The 12948-nt window shown below is 67.6% G+C and overlaps 7 protein-coding genes across 7 annotated transcripts in view; 4 read left to right on the top strand and 3 right to left on the bottom strand.

Moving 5' to 3' along the window:
* RHOBADRAFT_64851 (uncharacterized protein) overlaps positions 1–12948 on the top strand; it is a 79916-nt gene that overhangs the window by 51146 nt on the left and 15822 nt on the right. Inside the window, exon 6 of the mRNA XM_018418596.1 lies at positions 2888–2894. The gene's annotated coding sequence lies outside the window, so the exon portion shown is untranslated. The remainder of the gene's footprint in view (positions 1–2887; positions 2895–12948) is intronic.
* RHOBADRAFT_2047 (uncharacterized protein) lies at positions 4–1209 on the bottom strand (the record flags this gene model as incomplete). Its single annotated transcript, XM_018412542.1, has 4 exons — positions 4–84; positions 228–607; positions 730–1011; positions 1095–1209. Coding segments are annotated over 4 exons (858 nt in total), but the record flags the coding sequence as incomplete, so codon positions are not given.
* Positions 1842–3152, bottom strand: RHOBADRAFT_52927 (uncharacterized protein; the record flags this gene model as incomplete). Its single annotated transcript, XM_018416579.1, has 3 exons — positions 1842–2096; positions 2164–2655; positions 2717–3152. The coding sequence occupies 3 exons, from the start codon at positions 3150–3152 to the stop codon at positions 1897–1899; spliced, it is 1128 nt and encodes a 375-aa protein (XP_018271964.1). The 3' UTR covers positions 1842–1896.
* Positions 3213–3827, top strand: RHOBADRAFT_52926 (uncharacterized protein; the record flags this gene model as incomplete). Its single annotated transcript, XM_018416578.1, has 3 exons — positions 3213–3306; positions 3382–3587; positions 3656–3827. The coding sequence occupies 3 exons, from the start codon at positions 3213–3215 to the stop codon at positions 3815–3817; spliced, it is 462 nt and encodes a 153-aa protein (XP_018271963.1). The 3' UTR covers positions 3818–3827.
* On the top strand, positions 4534–5879 carry RHOBADRAFT_52925 (uncharacterized protein). The gene is made up of 6 exons (XM_018416577.1): positions 4534–4837; positions 4935–4965; positions 5055–5182; positions 5249–5442; positions 5511–5602; positions 5682–5879. The coding sequence occupies exons 1-6, from the start codon at positions 4632–4634 to the stop codon at positions 5739–5741; spliced, it is 711 nt and encodes a 236-aa protein (XP_018271962.1). The 5' UTR covers positions 4534–4631; the 3' UTR covers positions 5742–5879.
* RHOBADRAFT_35682 (uncharacterized protein) lies at positions 5861–7300 on the top strand (the record flags this gene model as incomplete). The annotated part of the gene is made up of 5 exons (XM_018413294.1): positions 5861–6397; positions 6489–6632; positions 6702–6797; positions 6881–7156; positions 7253–7300. Coding segments are annotated over 5 exons (1101 nt in total), but the record flags the coding sequence as incomplete, so codon positions are not given.
* On the bottom strand, positions 8236–12128 carry RHOBADRAFT_52923 (uncharacterized protein; the record flags this gene model as incomplete). The annotated part of the gene is made up of 6 exons (XM_018416576.1): positions 8236–9920; positions 9998–10175; positions 10255–10697; positions 10761–11177; positions 11246–11446; positions 11514–12128. 6 exons carry the CDS (start codon positions 12126–12128, stop codon positions 8484–8486), a joined length of 3291 nt encoding a protein of 1096 aa, XP_018271960.1. The 3' UTR covers positions 8236–8483.

The raw sequence follows: 12948 nt of genomic DNA, 5'->3' as shown, positions 1-12948 counted from the left end.
CACGATGGGCAGGTGGTCGCTCGCGCCCCAGATGGTGTGGCGGACCTCGCACGCCTTGACCTTGGGGAGGATGCGCTCGGAGACCTGCATCGAAGGAGAGAGGGGTGAGCGATCGTCCTCTCTCAAGGGAGGGAGAAAGGGAGAGATGGATGGAGGGGGAGAGAGGTGAGAGAGAGAGGGAGAGAGAGGGGGGGAGAGGGAGAGAGAGAGAGAGAAGGAGGACGCACAACCTGGTAGTCGAGCCTCCAGCCGATGCCCTTCTCGCGGCACTGGAACTTGTACGAGTAGTACGTCCAGCCTTGAGGGTCCTCCTCGACGTCCTGGTGTCGCTCGCGCCACACGTCGACGAGCCGCTCGTGGCCCGAGCCGGCTTCCGGGTTGAGCTGGCGCTTGAAGCCGTCAATCTCGACGTCGGTGACGCCGGCCGACTTGTTGTGGTTCGTCTTCCAGTTGCGGATGTCGATCGGGCCCGACGCGACGACGTTGAGGTCGCCCGCCCAGATGACGGGCTTCTTGGCGTCGAGCGAGCGCAGGTACGTCTCGAACGCGCGGTTCCAGCGCTCCTTGTCGGCGAGGTTCTTGAGCCCTTGACCGGCGTTGGGCACGTCTGCAGGGGGCAGGAGAGGTCAGGGACCGGACCATGCAGGGTCTGGGTAGGAGGCGAGCGGAAGGAGAGCCTTGGGAAGTCTGCAGGAGGGGTGCGAGAGGAAGGGGAAAGTAGGGACGCACAGGTGCCGACGACGAACGTGTTCTCAAACTCGAGCGTGACCATGCGGCCCTCCGAGTCGGCCGCCGACACCTCGTCGCTCGCCGTAAAGCCGAGCGTGACGTTGAGCGGCTTGACCTTGCTGAAGATGGCCGTGCCGGCTTGGCCCTTCTTGACGGCGCCGTGGTCGCCCCAGTATCGGTGCGGGTAGCGGTCGTCGAGAGCGGCGAGCGGGATGGCGGGCGTCTTGGTCTCGGTCACGATGAGGACGTCGGCGTCTTCTGCCTCGACGTAGCGCGAAAAGCCTGTGTGTGGGCGGGCAGGAGGGACAAGGAGTCAGTCGGCGGTCGCGGCTTCGAGCTCCCGAGAGAGCGAAAGCGGGACGCACCCTTCTTCTCGCTCGCACGCAGTCCCGCCACGTTCCACGCCGAGATGCGGATGCACCCTGCCGCCGGGCGCGGGAACGGCTCGACGACGTCGGGCACCGTCTTGTTGGTCGGCAAGGTCGGGTCGAGCGGCTTGACGGGCTCCTTGTCCTTCTTGGCGCGCTTCTTCTTCTGCGGCTTGTCGTCGTCGTGATCTCCCTCGAGGTCGGTGAGCGGCGAGTCCTCCTTGACGGCGGCAGGCGGGGACGACGTCGATGCGGAGGGGGCGGCGTCGGCCGGGTCGAGCTCGTCGGCGGCCTTGCGCTTCGGGGCGCGCTTGGCGGCGGATTTTGGCGGCATGGCGAGGCGGTGCGGCGCGCTGTGCAGGTACAGGAGGTGATGCGGTTGGTGGTGGACGGGGAAGGAGATGAGGGGGGGGAGGCGCGCTCGAGGCAGAGCTGGGGCGAGGGCGCGCTGTAGCTGGGCTAGGTGGCGCTGTATGGTGCCGGTCGGTGCGCGTCGCGAGCAGCTGTGTGTGTTCTGACGGCGAGGCGAGCGAGCGAGCGCTTGCCACGGTCGAGCGCACTTCGGCGAGTCGACCAAGGTGACCGCTCGCGACTCTCGCACGGGCTTACTGTGCGACTCTGGAGCTTCTGAAAGACGTTACGCTCGCTCTGGAAGAGCGCGAACCGAGAAGGAGGTGGGCGAGCGACCCGATCCTCCTCGTGCGCAGCGCCGCAGACGGACACGCTCTCGACGACAGCGAGGGAGAGGCTCAAACTACTAGTCATGACAACAACAACGACGGAAAGGACCCACACACGCTCAGCCGAACCGCCTCGAGAACCAGTCGGCCTGCTTGAGCACCTCGTCGGCCTCGACGAGCGACTCGCGCCACCCCTCGTGGAACCGGTACGCCCAGTCGTCGACGTCGACGGCGTGTGTGCGCCAGCAGATGCCGAGCTGCGAGTCGCGGTCGCTGAACGAGAGCTGGAGCGCCCCGCCGTACTCCTTGAGGGCGACGTCTGCTCGAGAAAGGAGCCGTGAGCTGCAGGCTCGGTCGCCGAGGAGGGGAAGAGGGAGGGGACGCACTCTCGACGTAGATAATGTCGGCGCGCTGGATGACCTTGCCAATCTCGACGCCCGCCGCGCCCCAGATGGCGAGCTTGACGTGCTGGCCCGAGTCGTCGATGAGCGTCACCTCGGTGAGCTTGCTCTTGGCCGTGTCGCGCTGCTCAAAGCTGTTGACGGCGGCGAGGACCGACACCTTGGACGACGGAGCACCTCGGACCGACGCCTGGACGAGCTTCTTGCGCAGCTGGTTGAGCGCCGTGAGGTCGTAGACCTTCCAGGCAAAGTGCGGCGGCGCGCCGAGCGACGCGCCCTCGGCGTAGGTCGGGTCGTACGAGTCGTCGGCAGTGTAGTTGACGGTCGTGTCGCGCGAGACGTCGAGGAAGGCTGCCGAGGGAGGAAAGGCGAACGAGACGTCGTCGTGAGGCGGCTGGAGGACGGGCTGCGAGTGCTGGGCGCGGAACACGGCCGAGTATCGCGACCGGGCCTGCGTCGGCGGAGGCATCATGAAGCCTGCGTCGCGTAGGCAAGGTCAGACCGTGTCCAGAGCGGGTAGGGAGGATCTGGGACGCACTCGTTCGCGAAACGCCCTCGCCCTCATCCTCCTGCTCGGACCGCTCGACCTCAGGCGAGGACGACGACCTCCTGCGAGTCCTCCTGCGTGACAGCTCGAGGCTGTCGGGCTGCTCCTCAGGCTCTGCTCCCGCGCGCGCGTCCTGCACAGGGCTGCCCTCGACGGCGTCCTGGAACTGCGACGCCGTGACGTCCCAGGGGTTGCCGCCTGCGGATGGAGCAGTCGCCTCGGGCTTGATAGTCGGCTGCTGAGCTGCTGGACGTGGCGCTGGCGAGGCCGGCGAGGCGGGTCGAGGAGCGCCGAGTGTTGGCTGATGAGGAGGCGAGAAGTCGAGGGTGACGATGTGCCAGGAGGTGTCGGGCTGGTGGTCAAGGTCGAGAGAACTGTAGCACTGCTCTATAGTCGGCGCGCCCTCGAACAGGACGAGGCGCCGCATGCAGAGGCATTGGTGGTGGAGCAACCTCCTCTCGGCTCTCCTCCACGCACGCTCTCGGCCATGGCTGCTCACGTACGCGTCGGCGTCGGCTGCTTCCTGTTCAACTCGAAGCTCGAGTTCGTGACCGGTGTGCGCAAGGGGAGCCACGGTGCAGGTGCGTCCTCTCTCTCTCTCTCCTCGACTCGAGCCGGCGTGGGCTCGCGCACTCGCTCACACTTTCTTTCTCCAGGCGCGATCCAGCTTCCAGGCGGGCACCTCGAGATGGGCGAGTCGCCCGAAGCGTGTGCCGTGCGCGAGGTCGCAGAGGAGACGGGCCTCGTCGTGCGAGAGGACGACGTGCGCTTCCTCACGGCGACAAACGACGTCTTTGCGGCCGAGCGGAAGCACTACGTGACCCTCTTTGTCGCCTGTCGGGTGGACGACGTCAAGCCCGAGGTGAGCCCTCGCTCTCGCTCGTGCACGCACACGAAACTCTCCTGACCTTCGTCTCGCTTCTCTCGCAGGTTCTCGAGCCGGACAAATGCGAGCGGTGGGAATGGTGCAGCTGGGAGCACTTGAAGGAGCTCGCGCTCGACCCGGACACCAACTTGTTCCTCCCTTTGCGCAACCTGATCCTGCAGCGGCCAGAGCTGGACCCTCGAGCCGTCTTTGCAACGCCGACGTGACCGCAACGGGCCTCGAGAGAAGCTTTGCAGACGTCGAGAGCTACTTGTATCCTCGACATCGTCCTAAGGAGAGACCGCAGGGCAGAGAGGGCAGAGCGAGCGGTCCAGTCGCAGACGGCGAACGCGCAGAGCCGGCGGGTCCCGCCGCGCGCTCGCTCGCAGCGGCGGCACGCGGGCTCGAGGAGGCTTGTGCCGCACGAGGAGCGCCAGTAGGCAGCGTGCGCAACCCCAAACGCCCAGCGCGAACGCTCGCGTGGCGGACGAGGAGGAGGAGCGTCGAGCGAGGGCAGCAGGACCGCTCGAGTCGCCGACTGGGACAGCAGATGACCCCAAGCTCTCGCTCGACATGGCATCAGGCGCACGCGCAAAGAGCTTGACGTCGTCCGTCGCGAGAGATTGGCGAAGGGAGATGAAGAATCGCGAGCGCCGGGGGCGAGAGGCACCTCGAGCGCAGTCGGAGGTGCGCAGCGGCGGGCAGGCACGGAGAGCCATCGGAGAGCTGCGTGCGCGTCTTGCTTGCTCGTCTGGAGCGAGTGGTGAGTGCGGTCGCGTCAGAGAGAGCGTCCGGTTCAGCGACGGATTCCGTTGGCTCCTCGCTCGGCCGCTCGCCTCTCGTGCAGACCTGCTAGCTCGACAGAGCTGCTCCAGACGCGCCTGTCCGCCGCCTCGGCTGCCGCCTACAGCCCCACCGCGCTTCGCGCACCCCGCCCGCACCCCGACCCCGTCGACCTCCTCGCCGCGTCCTCGTCTGCACCAACACACTCGACAGCCAGCTCAACCCTCCAGCACTGCACCGCAGCCTCGACAGCGCCAAATGTCCCGCCCGACCAAGCCGGCAGTGAGCCCGACCTCGGCACGCACCTCTCGCCCCTCTCGCGCGTCGACCTCGAAGCGGGTCAGCTATCAGGAGCAGGACGGCGACGAGGGCATGGCTGTCGACCGGCAGTCAGATGGAGACGAGGACGGCGACGACCTCGAGGACGCTGGCGACGGGCAGCAGGACGGCAGCAGCGGCGAGCCGTGAGTCGTCGACCGTTCTCTCGATGCGAGCCGGCACAGTGGCCGGTTCATGTCGTGAGGCTTGTCGTCAGACTCACTGACCTACTCCCTTGCGCAGTGTCGTCCACAAGCTCGCGCGCATCATGGAGGTGAGCCGTCCCTCCCCCTCTGTCTCTCTCGAGCTCCCCGCCAACCTCGGCCTCGCAATGCTGACCCTGCTTCCCCGCGACGCACGCAGAAGTACGAGAAGTCGACGATCAAGCCGACCGAGCAGCGGCTCGCGAGTGCGCAGCGCGACCTGCGGCAGATTGTCGACAAGGGCAAGCGCGAGGCCGACTCGTCGGTCCACAAGCAGCTCGAGCGCAAGTGCGTCCACCTGCCTCTGCCCCACCCCCTCGACCCGCGCACTTGACGTCTTCTTGCGGCCCGCAGCACTGCGCTCGTCAACGCCGCGCACCTCGACCGCCCAAAGTCGCTCGTGACGCGCTCGAGCGCCGACTACGAGTCGGCCTTGTCGGCTGTCGAGCTGCAGGAGCAGTGCCTCGCTACGGCGATCGAGGTCTCGATCATGCAGGGCTTGAAGCCTGACGGCGCCAAGGACTGGCTCGTCGCTGCGCAACAGGCCCGTGCGTCCTCTTCCCCCCTGCCCGTCTTTCTCTCGAGCGGGTCGTTCCTGACAGCGGCGCACCCACAGTCGAAGCTCGGCCACGTGCCGCTCGCCGCACCCTCAAGCGGACGCGCGAGAGCAAGCGGGTGCTGCTCGACGAGCTGCACGAGCTGGACCACGTGCGTCCCACCCGTCCATCTTCCTTCCTCGCGCCCTCCTCACGACGAGCCCCTGACGCTGTGCCCGCCACCCTCGCAGGACTCGGTGCAGCAAGGCGAGTCGATGCGGCAGCACTTTGTCGAGATTGCGCTGGCGTGAGGAGGAGGGTGTGAGCTGGTCGTGCTCGGGCCTGCGGTCGGTGCGGGCGTGCTTGCTGTCGCGGTCTCGGTTTCGTTTCTCGTTGCGCCCATCGGGTCGCACTGTTGACGTACTGTGAAATGCACGTCGTTGATCTCGACCTGGCGGAGAGAGAGACGAGAAGCGAGCCGGGGCGGCGGGACTTGGGCGCTGCGACGAAGGCGAGGAGGCGCGCCTCGTCGACCTCATCAACCTCGCTCGCCGCAGCTCTGAGCAACGATGGGGCGGCTTGCAGAGCAGCAGAGGAAACTCCTCGAGCAGCTCATGGGCGCAGGTGCGCTCCCCCGTCTCGCTGTGTCGTCCCCGCCCGCTCCCATCTCCCCCTCCTCCCACACTCGCCGCCCCGCACCACACCGCCCTGGCTCGCACGGCCGGGTGCTCGCGTGCATCAGGTTCAGTGCACGAGACTGACCCACCTGTCTCCCCTGCACCCGGCGCCTGTTCCCCTCCCCCTCACTCCTCATCGCTCCCCCTCCCTCATCTCGTCCTCGTTCCCCCTACTCGTCCACGCAACAGAGGCGCTCGGCATCGTCACGCACGACATCTCGCTCTACGACCACAAGCTCTGCCACCCGTTCGTCGCCGGCATCTGCCCGCATGACCTCTTCACCAATACGGTCCGTCCTCGTCCTCTCCTCTCCTCTCCCTCTCCCTCTCCCTCTCCCTCTCCCCGCCACGTCTCGCTCATCCTTGTCGGACGCCCCGCAGAAAATGGACCTCGGAACGTGCGCCAAGACGCACTCGATCAAGCTCAAGAACGAGTACGAGGGCATGCTCAAGAAGGCCGAGCAGGACAAGGACGAGGACAAGATCAAGATGCTCAACTCGTTCAAGATGAACTACGAGCAGGTCGTTCGTCGCCTCTCCCTCTTCCTCTCGCTCCTCCAGGAGCGCACGCTGACCGAGCGCGCCTTCCCGCAGATCATGGGCTTCGTCGGCGAGTGCGACCGGAGGATTGCGGCGGCTCATCGCCGCCTCGAGAAGACGCCCGAGGAGAACAACCGCACCACGGCCCTCGTGCGTCGCTCTCTCTCTCTTGTTGGCCGTCTACTTCGACCTGAGCAAGTTCCTGACCGCGGTCGTGTCGTGCCTCCTTGCAGATGCGCGAGGTCGGCGAGATCGAGGGCGCCTACCAGGCCGCCATGGCCGAGGTCGAGATGCTCGGCTCGCAGGGCAAGGTCGAGGAGTCGATGACGCAGCTCACCAAGGCCGAGGCGCTCAAGGCCGAGAAGCTCGACAAGGAGCGCGAGCTGCAGCAGCTCACCGACACGGCCGGCGCGTCGGGCAACCAGAAGCTGCGCGTGTGCGACATCTGCGGCGCCTACCTGTCGATCCTTGACTCGGACAGGCGTCTCGCCGACCACTTTGGCGGCAAGGTGCGTCCTCATCCCCTTTCTCCCTCTCCTCTCCTGCGTCCCCCATCCTCGTCACCTCCCGACGCCGACTAACCTTTCCTCTCCTCTCTCACGCAGATGCATCTCGGCTACCACCAGCTGCGCCAGCTCATCGACGAGTGGAAGGCGCGCGGCCCGCTCCCGACCGCGCCCATCCCGGCCCCGACCTCGACCCAGGGCCCGGGCGTTCCGGGCGGACCCAACGGCGCGCACGGCCCCAACGGCTACGGCCCCAACGCCGGCGGCGCGACCCAGTCGCTCGCCGTCGCGTTCCGGCCCATCCCACCCGAGAAGCGCCTGCGCCGAGGAGGGCGCGAGGCGTCGGCGCCGCGCGAGCGTGAGCGCGAGCGCGAGCGCGACGGCGGTAGCAGCAGCAGCGGCAGGCGCGACCGCAGCCGGACGCGCGACGCACCGCGCTCGTCGGCGGCGGGCGGCGGCGGGAGCGACCGGGGCGGCGGCGAGCGGGACCGCGAGCGCGACAAGGAGCGTGAGCGTGAGCGGGACCGGGACCGCGAGAGGGAGCGCGACCGGGACAGGGAGCGTGACCGGGACAGGGAGCGTGACCGGGACGGGCGAGACCGAGGAAGTGAGCGCGACCGGCCGCGCTCGTCGCGGTACGAGTCGGACCGGAGGAGAGGCGACGACGACCGGCACCGCTCGTCGCGCGCCGACGACGAGCTTCGCACGTCGTCCCGGCGCGGGTACGACGACGACGACCGGTACCGCCGCAGCTCGAGGCGCGACGACGACGAGCCGAGGCGGTCGTCGGCGCGCGGGTACGACGATGGGCCCGGCGAGAGGAGGAGCTCGCGCGGCCTGAGCGCGGCAGCGCCGTCGGCGCCCGCACCGAGGGGCGCAGAGGAGGACCGCAGGACGAGGAGGGCGTACGACGACATTGACGAGCCGAAGGAGGACGGCAAAAGGCGCAGGATCGAGTGAGCGCGCAGCTTGGGCGAGCGAGGCGCTCTCCCGTTATCGCGTGCAATGTACTGCTCTCGGGCACAGGACTCTCGAGCTCTCGTGTGAGCGCACGTTCTCGCGGCAGAGAGAGAGAGCCAGAGAGAGAGCAAGACGAGGCAGTGCAATGCAAGGGGCAGGCGAGGTACAGCATGTTGTTGATCGGGGAGGGGCGCAAAGAGAGGAGCTATCACGAGCGAGGGGGACGAGAGGAGGGGAGAGGGGTAGACACAGGGACGACACGGCGGGGGCACAGAGGGGCGCAGAGAGAGGAGGAGAGGCCGACGAGATAGAAAGCCAGGGAGGGAAAGAGGAGAGGAAAGAAGAGGGGACGAAAGGGCAGGACGACGCGCTACTGCCACCCGCTCGAGCCCGACCACCCGTCGTGGCTGCCAAAGCTCGGCATCGACCGTGCGGCTGGTGCTGCGCGAGGCGGCGAGAACCCGGTCGGCGCGGCGCTCTGCAGGCCGTACGGCGCCGGCGAGGCCGAGTGCCCTGGCGTGTACAGCCCGCTGTCGACGACGATGTCGTCGCCGCCCTGACCGGCACCGTGACCGTACGCTGCTACTGCGGCGGCGGCGGCGGCGCTCGGGTCGTGATAGTAGCCCGACATGTGCTGCGGCGCGCCGCCGTGCGTGCTCGAGAGGTCGACGGCGGCGCCGGCGCCGACGACGAGGTCGCCCTGCGAGTCGTACTGGACGTGCATCGGCGCGTGCTGGTGGTGGTGGTGCTGCTGCTGCTGCTGCTGCTGCTGCTGGTGCTGCTGGAGCGGCTGCTGCGGGTACGAGACGTGGTGCTGGAGGGGCTCGTGCGCCGGCGGCCCTCGCGACAAGTCGTCGTACTGCGCCTCGTCGTACCCGCCCTGGTCGTCGTCGTCGTCCTCGTCGTCGTCCGAGCCGGAGCGCTTGACGCGCTGCGGCGCCGGCGGCGTGTCCTCGCCGGCCGCCTCGAGGAGCGCCTGCGACGGCTTGCGCTTGCGGCCACTCTGGCGCGGCGCGTCCATGCCGACGAGGAGGCCCGTCGACGGGTCGGGCTGACGCTGCGCCTTCTGCGCGCGCGAGTGCACGCGGTTCCCGAGCTGGCTCAGCTCGGCGTCGGTGAACCGGACCCGGAGCGTCTTGGGGCCGGCGGGCAGGGTCGACGCGTGGTCGAGGCAGGCGACGCCTTTGCCGTCGTCCGTGACGACCTGCGACAGGTACGCGAGGCACTTGCAGTGCTGGCACTGGTAGTCCTCCTCGTCGCGGTCCCACGCCTCGACGACCTCGTCCGGGGCCGAGTCGCTCGAGCGCAGGACCTCGCGCGCGCCGAGCTCGCGGTCGACCATCTCGCGGATGTGGGCGAGGAGCCACCGCGACGTGCGAGGGTCCTTCTCCCACTGCGAGATCGTGATGAGGAGCTCGTCGTGGCTGAAGACGGGGTTCTTCTTGATGTCGCGGTACCGCTCGACGCAGCGCAGGCCGTTGTCGAGCCAGTCGGGGAGCGCAAAGTTGACGGCCTCGTTGAAGTTGAAGCCGTGGTTGAAGCCCGAGTGGTACGCGCGCGGGAACGTGATGATGAACTCGTTCGGGCGCTGATCGACGGCGTAGACGCGCACGTCGTGCTCCTTGAGCCGCCCGGGGCTCATGAGCGTGACGAGCTGGAACATGAGGTCGGTCTGCTGCTCAAACAGCTCGGGCGCGGCGAGCTTCATGGCCGCCTCGAGCTTCTCGTCGTCCTCGCCCGGGATGCCGTACCACGTCTTGGTGTCGCCGAGGTGGTGGTAGTTGATGCTGTAGCTGTAGTGGTCCTCCTGTACGTCCACGAGGTGGGTCAGAGTCGTCCCACGAGGGGGCCAAAGAGGATCGCAAGAGAGAAAGAGGGGCCGACCTTGTGCCACGCGAACGTCGAGAAGACCATGCCGACGTAGATCCACGGGATCGTCATGCCCGAGATGTCCGACTTGACGTAGCGCAGGAGCGAGCCCGACAGGATCGGGAGGTTGTTGAGGTTCCACCCGTCGCGCGAGTACGGGTCGTTCGGGTGCACCTCGAGGTTGGGGAAGCCGCTGCAGGTCACGCCAAAGAGCGTCAGTCCTGCTCGACGTTGACGATGACGACGAGACTGAGAGAAAGAGGTGGACGCACGCTCCGTCCTTGGTCGACGCGACGTCGGCGCCGTACTCGACCTCGACCGTCTCTTGCGGCGACTCGACGAGACGCCAGAACTCGCGCTCAAAGTGGTCCTCGATCGCGAGCTGCTCGCCCCACACGTCGTCCTGGTCGGCGCTCGCGCCGTTGGGCCCGTCCTCGGCGCGCCCTTTGCCCTTGCGCTCGGGGAGCGGGTGGTCCTGGAGCCACTTGCGCTTGAAGGCGTCGGCGCGGCGGCGAAAGCTGTACAGGCTGTGGTCCTGGCCCTCCTCGAAGCCGTAGTCGGCGCCGTTGAGGAGGAGGCACTGGTTGCAGTAGAACTGGGACGCCGGGACCTGCTTGAGCGGCGGCGTGAGGCACTCGAGGTGGTAGCCGCGGTCGCAGTCCTCGCACAGCACGATGCGGTCCGGGTCGTGGTCGAGCTCGCACAACTCGCAAGACTGTGAGAGAGAGGCTAGTCAGTCACGCAAAAGAGAGAGAGAAGAGTGAGGGAGGGGACGCACCTCGCCGGGCGTGCGAGTGTCCTTAGCCGAGCGCGTGCTGAGCTTGAACTCGCGGTCCTCCTGGATCTTGTCCGACGCCGTGCGGACCTTGTCGGGCGACTCGTCGGCGCGACGGCTCGGACCGGCCTCGGACGACGGCGTGGCGAGCGAGTCGGACCCGACGGGCGGCGACGTGGCGAGCTTGTTGGCGAACGCCTTCATCTCGGCCGACTTGGCGTCCTGGGCGGCGAACACGGCCTCCTTGACCGGGTCGGGAGGAGCAGGGCCGCCGGCGAGCTTGACGCGCTGGGTGTACTCGTCGAACGGGAGGATGATGCGGTGGTAGGCGTTCTTGAGCTGGGTGCAGACGCTCGTATTGAGGGCGACGTTGTACCCGAGCAGCTTGCCGACGGTCGACCACTTGCGGTCGTGCGTGACCTGTGGGCGGAACGAGAGTTAGAGACGGTCGCGGGAGAGAGAGGACTCGAGGAGGAGGAGGGACGCACAGCGTGATAGCCGCCGAGGTCGGTCACCTCGCGCTTGAGGCGCCACATGTCGACAGGCTTGCCGCCAAAGGCCGGGAGCGTCATGCCGGAGCTGCCCTGCTGGCGGTGGAACAGGTACAGCTGCTCGAGGAAGTTGAGGCTCGCTCGCGCCGACGCCTCCATCGAGTTGAGCTGCTGCAGGCGGGTCTTGAAGCGGAACGTCTGTGCGAGGGGAGGATGTCAGTCAGTGCGTGTGTGGGAGAGAGAGAGAAGAGTCGAGAGGACGCACCTCGCTGTCGATGGCGAACGAAGGACGCCAGCCCTCGGGCGGCACGATCTTGCAGATGCCGAACTCGCTCGCGTCGGGCGCGATGCGCTCGATGTACTCCATCGGGTGCGCGAACTCCTCGACGGTCGGGAAGTAGACGGGCGCCTCCTCGAGCTCGAACATGCGGGGCTTGTCGCGCGGCGGCGGGTTGGGCAGTCGAGGCGCCTCCATGCGCAGGGTCGAGTAGTCGAGAGGCGGCGCTCGCGGGAGGGTGAACTGCTGGCGGTACGGGTTCTTGGACGGGTGCGCGCCGAGGATCTCCTCCTTCTTGACGACCGGCGGCGGCGTCGCAGCGGTCGAGGCGGAAGAAGGAGGGGCAGGCTCGCCGGCGGCGGCGGCCGCTGCTGCTTTGGCCGCCATGGCCGCGAGAGCTGTCGCCTTGGAAGCTCGGACGTTCATGCGGCTCGCGGCGCCCGTCGTCATGGTCGGCTTGGCCGTCGAGCTGCCGCCTCCTTGCGCCGATGAGGCTTTGGCCATCCTCGTCGACGCTGGGGGCGCAGACGAGTCCTCGTCGTCCGAGAAGACGATGTCGAGCGCAGAGATGAAGGTCGGTGGCGCTGGCGAGGGGCTGGCCATGGTGAACGACGGCCGGTGAGAGGTCGGGGAGGCGGGCGACTGCGACGAGGACGAGCACGCGGCGGGGCGAGGGGTGGACGGCCTTGGAAAGTTGCTGACGCCGTCGTAGAGAGGTGGGCGAGATCTGGACGGCCTCGCGAGTGCGCGAGCTGGACGCAGGGCGAGCGGGGAGAAGAGCCGAGAGGCCCGAGGGAAGAGCGTCTCTCTTTTCTCGCTCGACAGCTTTCACACGGCTTTGCTCTCGCTTTGCGACGCTCAGACTCTCTCACGAGCTTTCACGGGTCGTCTCGAAGCAGGTGGACTCGCCCACGGCGAGTATGAGAGGCCGAGAGCCGTCGCGACGACCGTCCTCGCCTTCTCATTCTGCTCCTGGACGTCGAAAATTGCCCAGCTCGTCGCCGAATTCTCTCTCAAGATCCTTCGACACATCTCTGACGGGATACGAGGGAGGAAAGGGTCGCGTTGCAGCGCGAGATGGTGCAGTCGGCTCGAAGAGGCGCAAGGTCGGTGTCATCTCGTGATCGTGGCCGTCTGCGACCGCGGCAGCGGCCGCATAGGCCGCATGATGTAGCCCTTGATGGGCCTGGTTGGTGGAGCGGCGGAACAAAGCGGATGGCGAGGGGCGCAAGGCGAATCGGTCGGTGAGGTCGCGGCTCGCTCGGCCAGGGCGCAGCGACTCGAGGTTGGGGAGCCGGGGGCTGGAAAAATCGTCGAATTGCCCTGAGGATGTCGCCCGGCTCTGGCTGGCGGTACGAGGGCGGGCAGAGGTCGTTTGGCAAAGGTCGGTGTGATTGGCTGCGACGGCGAGGAGGGAGAGTTG

Source organism: Rhodotorula graminis (genome assembly GCF_001329695.1).
Source record: "Rhodotorula graminis WP1 unplaced genomic scaffold RHOBAscaffold_5, whole genome shotgun sequence".
In the NCBI taxonomy this organism is placed as follows: domain Eukaryota; kingdom Fungi; phylum Basidiomycota; class Microbotryomycetes; order Sporidiobolales; family Sporidiobolaceae; genus Rhodotorula; species Rhodotorula graminis.
This window is presented reverse-complemented; position numbering and strand designations above follow the sequence as displayed.